This window comes from Leuresthes tenuis, unplaced genomic scaffold (assembly GCF_036924035.1).
Source record: "Leuresthes tenuis unplaced genomic scaffold, fLeuTen1.0.hap1 SCAF_12, whole genome shotgun sequence".
Taxonomy (NCBI): Eukaryota; Metazoa; Chordata; class Actinopteri; order Atheriniformes; family Atherinopsidae; genus Leuresthes; species Leuresthes tenuis.
In genome coordinates this window covers 8,282,860-8,293,033 of record NW_027325366.1, presented here as the reverse complement: position 1 = coordinate 8,293,033, position 10,174 = coordinate 8,282,860, and the positions used below count along the sequence as shown (strand labels likewise).

General features: G+C 38.6%; 1 protein-coding gene across 1 annotated transcript; it reads left to right on the top strand.

Annotated features, from left to right (window-relative positions):
• Positions 1-804: 804 nt before the first annotated feature.
• Positions 805-7,733, top strand: ddx18 (DEAD (Asp-Glu-Ala-Asp) box polypeptide 18). The gene is made up of 14 exons (XM_072396512.1): positions 805-971; positions 1,377-1,571; positions 1,656-1,808; positions 2,018-2,153; positions 2,778-2,878; positions 2,980-3,179; positions 3,280-3,394; positions 3,738-3,877; positions 4,928-5,089; positions 5,186-5,338; positions 5,428-5,541; positions 5,713-5,769; positions 6,528-6,705; positions 7,300-7,733. Exons 1-14 carry the CDS (start codon positions 866-868, stop codon positions 7,443-7,445), a joined length of 1,956 nt encoding a protein of 651 aa, XP_072252613.1. The 5' UTR covers positions 805-865; the 3' UTR covers positions 7,446-7,733.
• Positions 7,734-10,174: the final 2,441 nt, after the last annotated feature.

Below are 10,174 nucleotides of genomic sequence, written 5' to 3'. Positions count from 1 at the left end.
ACAATTCACCGCGAAATGTCGCTAACCGGAGCAAGATATCCCATAATGCATTTCCAAAAATTCTCTGGGCTGCTTGTATTATGGCAGACGGACATTAAATTAATATTTAAACTTTAGTAGTAGAGATGGTTGCAGCTTTATCTAGAAAATGTACATAGATCGTTTAATAAGTAAAGCTTAATTCGTCATTTATTAATAATGGCTAGTACAGTGTGTGACTAAAAGCTGAGTGAATCTGACCATTGTGACTACTCAGACTCAACTGGATTAATCAGTTTGTCCAATATTGTGAGACAGGAAATAAAGGAGCTGCCTAAGGTTCAGGAAGTCTCGCCAGTAGGGGTTGTAGTTTTACTTTTTTTTTTTATGGACAAGATTATGTGACATTATAAAGAGTTTATATGTCTATGGTGTCTGAAAGATTTTTCTGTTGAGCACACTATATTGTGCACTACATTTATACCCCTATATAGAGAGTAGGGAGTAGGGAATGAGTGAGTGATTTCGGACACAGCCCATCAGATGTTCACTACATTTCGCTGTGAATTGTGGGATACATTCAGTGCACTATATAGTGGTTAGGGAGTGATTTCGGACACAGCCAACTTGCGCCATGTATTCAACTGATGCTCTTTGTCATAATTGGCTTTAATCAATTTGAAAGAATATTAATTAATAGTTTGCATGTTTATTGTGCTGTAATTGTTTTTATTTGAAAATTATTTTTTGTGAGCTTTGGTAGTGTTATATAAATATTTTTCTTCAGGCAATTTTATCTGAGGTCCTTTACATTTTCACTAAGGCATTGTACAATAGTATCCCCGAAGGACCCGAGCGTCACACACGTGTGAAATTTGCTGTTACAATGGCGGACGTACAGATGAAGCTTCTTCGCAAGAAAATTCAGAAAAGAATTGAGAAAAACAAAGAGCGCAAATCACTGAAGAAATGCAAAGAAGACGAGGAGACTGGTGAGTGTTTCTAAATAAAAACGGTCAGTTTATTTCTGGAGCCGGGTCGAACGTCACTTGTTGTTGTAGCGTTGTTAGCTCTTGGTGGCACCAATAACTTTCGAGTAAATTTAATTTACTCAAAAGTTATTTAAGTGCGGTCAGTTGCTGTTATTACTCCTCGTGCGATTGCTCAGTTTTATATGTATGCCACCAACTTGTCACATGTTTTGATATTAAAGCCTACATTGATAACGTGCTGTTAGCCACTGCTATAGCACATTTAGCCTTCCAGACTTTTCCCAGCAGATTTTCATATGAAGTTGAACATTTTAAGGAATAAATAAGATCTCCTGACATGTACGCGAAAAAATATTTAAAATAAATCAGTTTTATGCATTTACCATCTGATGGTCTGCGTTGCAGTAAGTTTTACAGTGAAGTCCAGTGGACTTGAAAAGGGCCGTTTCGAGGAGAGATCCTCCACCCGTAGGACAGACTGTGAGGCCAAGAAAAAACCGAAGAGGCAAGTTGAGATACCAGTGGACAGGATCACAACTGATGATACTCCTGAGAAGAAAAGCAAAAAAAGAAAGTTAACAGAGGCTCATAAACCACCAGGTAATGCCTACAAAAGTCCAGTTAAAGGGAAACAACAGTGCTTTTTTTTGCTGCTCATCTTAAATATGATCATTTTCATTCTAGCTGTGAAGAAAAGGAAGAATGAGAAAGAAGAGATAGAGATGGCAAATGAGGTTAGGGTAGATGGAAAAGAAAAGCCAACAGATGAAGAAGACAAAGCTTGGAAGGGACTTGAAGAAGTGGAAGATGAGCCTGAATTGCCATCTGGTTTAACAGGTATTGAACACATGCTGTCTGCTTATTGTAGGTCTTGATCTTCACCTTTGGGATTATGTATGATCTTTTTGTTAAAGCAGTGATTCCTCTTAAGGCAGTAACTGCAGGAAATGCTAGATTTGATTATATTCTCTGGGACAATTAACTTTATTTTATATACAGCCCTTTACAGTGGTACCATCTCATTTCATGAACTAATTGCTGTTCAGGAGCCTTCGAGGACACTTTGTTTGCCTCCCTTGCTGGTCTGGTGAGTGAGAACACGCTCAAGGGACTGAAGGAAATGGGATTTGAACATATGACTGAAATTCAGCACAAAAGTATTCGGCCTCTGCTGGAGGGAAGGTAAGTCTGATTCTCCTGAGTTTGTCCGATGAGTAGAATGATGTAACATTATGATTGCGCGATTTTGTTTCAGTTGTCTTAGGGCTCCTAAAAATCATGCCGACAATACCCTCACAGGGATGTCTGTATCCTGTCTTTGGCTCTTTCAGACACTTTCAGTTTCTCAGCAGCCTTCTTTTTTTTTTTTAATGTTCAGTAGCCATAGGGTTGGTCAGTTGCAGAATTGATATGGCTTTTCTCCAACTGACTTCAGTTCAATGAAAGAACTTGTTAATAGTACATTGATGTGACTTCTAAGTACCTTTACAATGCATTGTGCTTAATATAGCATACTTGTACAAAAAGTTAGTTTAAATTGAAACAGGTTTTCCTAACGCATTAAAACCAGCCTATAACTGAGGAACTATGTTTAATGATAAAATCTGAACAGAAAATATTTGGACTTTATACGCTGTTTTGTTTACACTTCTTTACCTTACTGAATAACTGACAGATTTCTGTTCCATTTTGACTACAAAGTGGTTCTCATGCACACTCATAAATCTTAGAGTTGACCGTTTCAGGTCGCATTTCTGTCACTGAGAGTGAGATGTTGAACTGTGTTAAACCCATGCTTTCCTGTAGAGATGTTCTTGCTGCTGCTAAGACAGGAAGTGGTAAAACCTTGGCCTTCCTGATCCCATCTATAGAACTGGTGTACAAACTCAAGTTTATGCCAAGGAATGGTAAGTTGTTTTTTTTCTGTATTGTTTGCTTCTTTGACTTTCATGGTTGCATTTCTTCATCTCTTCACTCGCTGAATCCTGAGATTCCTTTCTTGTTCCAGGCACTGGTGTAGTGATCCTTTCTCCCACACGTGAGTTGGCAATGCAGACTTATGGTGTGCTGAAGGAGCTGATGACTCACCACGTGCACACCTATGGTTTGATCATGGGTGGCAGCAACCGCTCAGCTGAGGCCCAAAAACTGGCAAATGGCGTCAATATACTGGTAGCCACACCTGGCCGTCTGCTGGACCACCTGCAGGTGAGCTGGGACAATATGTGGCATATACATATAAATTGTTTCTTCCTAATCTCTGTATTTTGAGGTTGTTTTTAAAATCATGTGCTCACTTTCTCTTCAGAATACCCCTGGGTTCATGTTCAAGAATTTGCAGTGTTTGATTATTGATGAGGCCGACAGAATCTTAGAGGTGGGCTTTGAAGAGGAACTAAAGCAGATCATCAAATTGCTGCCAAGTATGTTATTATTAATATATTGTCCTTTTTGTGACTTTAGATGTAAGGTTTCCTCAGTGACCTCAGTGTTGCATTGATAAGAGGTTTAGAAATGTTTAAATTGAAGCAGCATTGATCTTATCTTTCACTAATACCAGTTACCATAATACACATTTAGAACCTTTTAATGAAACCATCCTTCCTGAAAAAAGGATTCATGGTCTATTTTGTACATTTCAACTTACAAAATAGTTAGTGTTCAAACCCAGACAGCAAGTGTAATAAGTGTTATTGTAATATTCGGAGGGTAATTTTTTTTAGCCATTTTCACAGGTCTAACTAATTTGTTTTATTTTCTCTACAGAGAGGAGACAGACCATGCTTTTTTCAGCCACTCAGACTCGAAAGGTAGAAGACTTGGCTCGAATCTCCCTGAAGAAAGAGCCCCTGTATGTCGGGGTGGATGACAACAAAGACAAAGCCACAGTGGATGGCTTGGAGCAGGTACTGTCTGACATGGAATAGATTTTTTTTTTTTTTTATTCATTCCCCAGTGGGGGAAATTCAAAATTAGTGAAGTAGCTCAACATTTTTTATTTTTAAATATTTACAATTACTATCCTGGCTAAGTTTGAAGCTGTTACCATTACATCTGTTGGAGGAGTTCAATCATATGTGAGGTGTGGAAACAGCGACGTTTCCAGCCACCAGCAGGTGGCGCTATGGATGAGTGTCGGTATACATATATGTACGCAGTCAGGGCAGAGTCTTGGGCAAGCTCCCGAAGTCTGGTGAAGATCGGACAACGTATGCACGAGTTATAAGTGACTTTGGGTTTTGTGGCGAGCAGTAGTGAGTTGTGAAAGTTTGAGGGTCTGCCACGGTCACACCCTTCAGAGTTTGGAAAAGATTCTCCTAACTGTTAATCCCCCATGGCTAAAGAGTAACCTGACCAAGTTTGAAACCGTTATCATTAAATCTGTAGGAGGAGTTTGATCATATGCGAGTTGTGGAAACAGGTAAAACGGCACCAATTTGCATCTTCCACTCAAAATGGCCTAGTTCCTGTGGACCTGGCACCATGATGTCTGACATATGTTATGATTTGGAGCTTTATAAATAAAACTTGAAACCAGGTGTCAACTTGTAGTCATTTGACACTAATAAAATAAATATATATATATATATAATGGCATCTTCATCAGAAAAAAAAATCTCCATTCAAGTAACTTAAAACTGACTTCCCTGCTGTGAATTTGACTGTACTTGCATCAATGATGATCTCCGAAAGAGACAGTTGGTGGTGGCAGAATGTCTTGAAATTATACTTCAACAGTCCACAGCTTCATACATACTGTGGTTGATTACACAATTTCACACTTGGACTAATACTAGAGTACTAGGTCAGGGACGATGTTACAAATAAATGGCCAAGCTTAAAACCTTACCTCAACACGGTTGTGAATGCAATTGTGGAGTGTCATTTAGTAAATGGAATAATTTTGCAGTCATGATCACACATGAAAGAAACTGTGATCTTGTCATGTATTTCAGGGCTATGTGGTGTGTCCATCTGAGAAACGCTTCCTGCTTCTCTTCACCTTCCTGAAGAAGAACCGCAAGAAGAAGCTAATGGTCTTTTTCTCTTCCTGCATGTCTGTCAAATTCCACTATGAGTTGCTCAACTACATTGACCTACCTGTCATGGCCATCCATGTAAGCTCTCCCTCACAGGAGTCATCGGACAATTTTTATTGTCATCTGCAGAGCCAGCTGTTGTTGAAATTTTTCTTTACATATACCATCTCACAGGGCAAGCAGAAGCAGACCAAACGTACCACCACCTTCTTTCAGTTCTGCAATGCTGACTCTGGGATCCTGCTGTGTACAGATGTGGCAGCTCGAGGGCTCGACATCCCTGAGGTGGACTGGATTGTCCAGTATGATCCCCCAGATGACCCCAAGGTATCAAAAACTTATATCTTCAAATTAAGCTAAGCGACTGTTTTAATTACTTTATAAGATTAATTTAAAGCTTTCCTCCTTGCAAACAGGAGTACATCCACAGGGTGGGCAGAACAGCCCGAGGCATCAATGGCAAAGGCCATGCACTTCTCATTCTGCGGCCTCAGGAACTCGGTTTCCTTCGCTTCCTGAAACAAGCCAAGGTGATCATCTCACACTCTCTGGTTTTTATTTACTTTACATACACAGTTGACCAATAAATTTCCCTTTCAGTGTTTCTAGGTTAAAATAAAATCTTTGCATTTTCTATATTTGAATGTCATTTTTGAAATCATGAATTCTGAGGTTTGGCTCTATTAATGTGTTCGGTTTAGGTTCCACTGAGTGAGTTTGAGTTTTCCTGGAGTAAAGTCTCTGATATCCAGTCCCAGGTGAGAAAACTACTTGAGTCTCCGCTCAGTGATATAGCATTAAATGCTTTAGATGAATATCTGGGGCTGTATTCATAAAGCTACAGAATTTTCTCAGAGGGCTCTTAACTTGGCTTAAAATCTTCTTGCTTGAAGTCTTTGCTCTCATCTCTTATCTTTGTGAGGACAGCTGACCCTATTGTTTGGTTAGCTTAATTTATTTGAGTGTAATAAAACTCTTGCGTTCTGAAAGAGCTGTCTGATCACTCTGCCTATAGAATGTTGCGAAAGATCAAAAATCTCTGGTTCTTAGCTGAATTTTCCCACTTTCCTGTTATTTTATTTTAGTGATCACTTTAATTTCTGGCATTACTGTACTGTTGTGCACAAAATGATTAGTAGCCTTTTAATAATTCAAAGTAATCCATGTCTTGAGCACATCTCATCCATCTCTTTCAGTCTTTTCCTTTGCTGCTTGAGAAACGCTTCAGCCTTTTAGAAGTCCTCCTACCAACCATTTTTTTACCTTAGTAGGTTGTTTAAGGGTTAAGATGCTTTATGAATACTATTTATCTTTACTAGGATCTATTCTTTCATTTTCAAGGGAAATGCCCACAGAAATTGTAAGAATTCTTACAATTTCGTCACTTGCTGTTTTTTTTTTTGTTTGTTTGTTTTTTGCATTAGGAACTTTTAGGAATATATATACTCCATACTCTTGGAAAATATTAAACACTGGTTCCTGATCTGTGTCTGATTTCGAAACTCTTGTTTCTTAGTTGGAGAAACTGATCGAGAAGAACTACTACCTCCACAAGTCAGCCCAAGAGGCTTATAAGTCTTATGTGAGGGCATACGACTCCCACTCCCTCAAACAGATCTACAGTGTTAACACACTCAACCTACCCATGGTGGCGCAGTCCTTCGGCTTCAAAGTTCCCCCATATGTTGATCTCAGTATCCTTTAATGTGGTTACATATACACTCTATTATTTGTTTCCATCATTGCACAGGTCTTCATTCTGCTTAAAAAATAGTTAGATTCTAATGTAAAACATTCAATTTCTATGCACCAACAAATATTACATGTTGTCTAACGGGTAGTACATCTGTTGCATCGTCCCAGACTGGTCCTCATCGTGGTTTAGTCGGAGTCTGTAAGCACGAGTTTTGGTGTTGACAGTGTATTATAAGTATAAATCAGTTGACAGCACTTTCTGTACTCAGTGCGGAGGATGGTTTGACTCCGACTCCACATGTCGAAGTGTCCTTGGGCAAGACACTCAACCCTACGTTGCCTACCGATGCAGCCATCGACGTATGAATGACTAGGAAGCACGTAGTTGGGTATAGACTAAGATGTGCTGTGTGGGTGAATGTGGCATGTAGTCTTAAAGTGTTTTGAGTGGTCAGCTAGACTAGAAAAGCGCTATACAAGTACAGTACATTTACCTGTGACCTAATGGTTTGAAATGAAATCGCCATAAAAGAAATTGGCTCCACAAATGCATAAAGAAAACCGTTTTTCTCCTTAATTGCTCCCCTCTTGAGACATCCACGGCAATAAAGGTGCAAAACTGCAGAAGCGAGGTGGTGGAGGTGGCTTTGGATACCAGAAGTTCAAGACAGTGCAAAAATCCAAAATTTTTAAGCATGTCAACAAAGGAAAAACTGATCAGAGGCAGTTCTCCCGTTAAGCCCTTCCATACAAACTTTATCTCCATACTTCTGTATTGGTCAATTTCTGTTTAGCTGTGTAGTTTTATAAACTACGTTCTACCTAAGATAAAGCTTATCTGATTTTCCTCCTGAGTTCTGTAACAGGTTTTCTATAAATGTACTATTGTGGGAGTGTCTAAGAATCCTTAAGTTCAATTCTGATTGACAGATGGTCACTTCTTTCACTAATCTCACATTTATTTTAGTTTACTTATCACAGCCTTTTCATATGCTTGTTATAATTAATAAAATGATACATATCATGACTGGATGTTTTCAATTTCATTATACAAGAGAGCTAAATATTATACAGTCCAAAATACTTAATACTTCACATCAATAACAGTAAATAAGAAAATAGGAGAGCAAACTGTTTTTTGTCGTGGCTGTTGCCAATAGTAACCATTTTGTTTTGGGTCAATAAAGGGGAATTTTACAGCCTATCGTTCGATTTCACGGTCTTGCCGAACAACGCAATACATATTACCACGAATGTGGGGAAAAATACCTTGTTATTTTTTAGTTTGTTTATGATTCCTTCCTGAATCCCACAGCCCTGCAGAAATTGCAGGAGGGCATCCTACTCTCTCTCCATTTCATGTGCCCGTCAGAAAACTTAAAATAACATAAGAAAACCTTGAAATACACATTGTCCCAGATCTTAATTGGCATGTAAAGTAGCCAAAAGAGAGTCCTTGATACAGGATACAATACATTGAATTAGAAATACCTGGAGTGACCAATGATGTCGCCACATGCTAGTCATGTATGTATGGTTGTCTAGGATCTTTTAATATAGCACCTACGCAATCAGTTATTTTTGAGTAATTTGGACATTAACTGGCGCTCAAGTAGTTGCTTTTGTAATACCCTATGGGCCAATAGTTTGCACTAAAAAGCCATTGTAGAATTATTTGAAATCATGGATAAACAACCATGAACATTGTTAAACAAAGGCCTACCTGATTAACACCAGCCATACATTATGAAACTGGAATACCAATCACCCATCAAAACCTCATGCATTCAGCAAAATATGTTTTATTTAACCTCTTAACGTTTTTATGTCTGCCGGCGGGACGTTGCATACTTCAGGGTGAATCTGGGGTTTTCCTTAGCCCCCCTTTATATGGACCTAAGTATGTTATATACCATTGGAAATCCAGGAACTGTGGGCACAGTAAACACTTGTGTAAAACCAGTCGCAAATATAAAAAGTACCAAAGTCACCTATAAACCCTCACAGTATTCTAAGAAAAGATACAACTCCAACAAAAATGGCCCTGTTATGTTGGCAAGGGTCCAGTTAATGTACTCCAGTAAAATAGTTAGTCTATAACCAGTCTTACTCCCACAAAGACACAGTCTGCGGTGGCAAACTTTCAAAATTTCCATCAGATGCATATTTTTCCGCACATTCTTGATCTTAACTTCAGTTAGCATGCATGTATTAGCCACACTGAGTTGTTCTGGTCTTTAAACATTTGAATGACATGTTACTTGTTCCAATAGATGACTGTTCACCTTGTCTGCTGGGACACAATAGTCAATTACTCACCGATGCGTCAATAGTATCTGCACCTATTCTTATATGTAAGGCTTGAACCAGTTGCGACTGATTTTACTTCAGAGTTTTGCATTGAATAGCTAATGAAATTCTGAAAACAAAGGTATGCAGATTGTGGGTTGGTCTTTTCTTCCATATATTGCAAATGTAACACGTAAAAAGCGTCACACAAAAATAGTCTGGCGTAATAGTGGCAAATTATGCATAGTCGTGCGTAATTTCAGATTCTGCCGTTTATTTGTTTATTTTTCTACAACATGGCTAAACAAACCTCAAAAACAAAATACAGTAAGGAGGACACCTCGGAGGTTTGTTTACGACGGGACAGTGATGCTTCTGACGTCGGGGACAGTAATAATGACTGGACAAAGCATCTGAAGAGGGAAACATCGCTGTTGCTGAGTATTATTTATATTTGTAATGTAATGAATGCTGGACATATTTTGGTATGATTTTTCTTTTTTGTTTTTCTAAATGTCATTTTAGGTACATGGGGGTACATGACCTATCAGATGGCTTGATAAGATATAAAACGCAGAAGTAGACTTTCTTCTACTTCGTGGACATTACTTTTGTGAATGCATCTTGCTCAAAGAACAGAAGGCATCAACAGCAAATAATGTCAATACAAATTGTGAATAGTCATTCAGTCTTGTTTGCTATGTCATTATTTATGCATATAAACTCGTTGCATTTACTATTCGTTTGAGCATTTATTGTATGCACAAAGCTCTGGTTATAGACAAAATGTGTTTGTGCTTCTGTTATTCTTTGTCAGTAATACTGAAACAGTATGTGGGATAAGACAGTCCCAAGTGTAACCTTTCATTAGAGCCTAAGATCATGACTGCATGTTTAAGCGTTCGGGAATGGCAGCCTTTTTTCCCTCTCCAAATGACACAGTTTTGGCATGCCTGGTCCTATTCTTAGACAAACATGTACAAAATATTAATTTCTTGTTGTATTACAGTCAAATTTGAAGTGGGACTAGGTAAGACTTCAGGTTGTAGTTCCATTCTGTTTCTCAGTCTGCAGCTCTATGCTAAAGTCACTTTTAAGATATATTTAGGAAGAAAAATTAGGCTGACATAAAATTCCATCTCTGGCCCGAGTAGGGTGGGAATAGGGGCAGTGGCCACA

Coding starts and splice junctions, on each gene's coding strand:
- ddx18 (XM_072396512.1), top strand. CDS start 866: ATGGCGGACGTACAGATGAAGCTTCTTCGCAAGAAAATTCAGAAAAGA. Junction 3,180..3,279: donor GTCTGCTGGACCACCTGCAG/GTGAGCTGGGAC, acceptor CTTTCTCTTCAG/AATACCCCTGGGTTCATGTT. Junction 3,395..3,737: donor GATCATCAAATTGCTGCCAA/GTATGTTATTAT, acceptor TTTTCTCTACAG/AGAGGAGACAGACCATGCTT.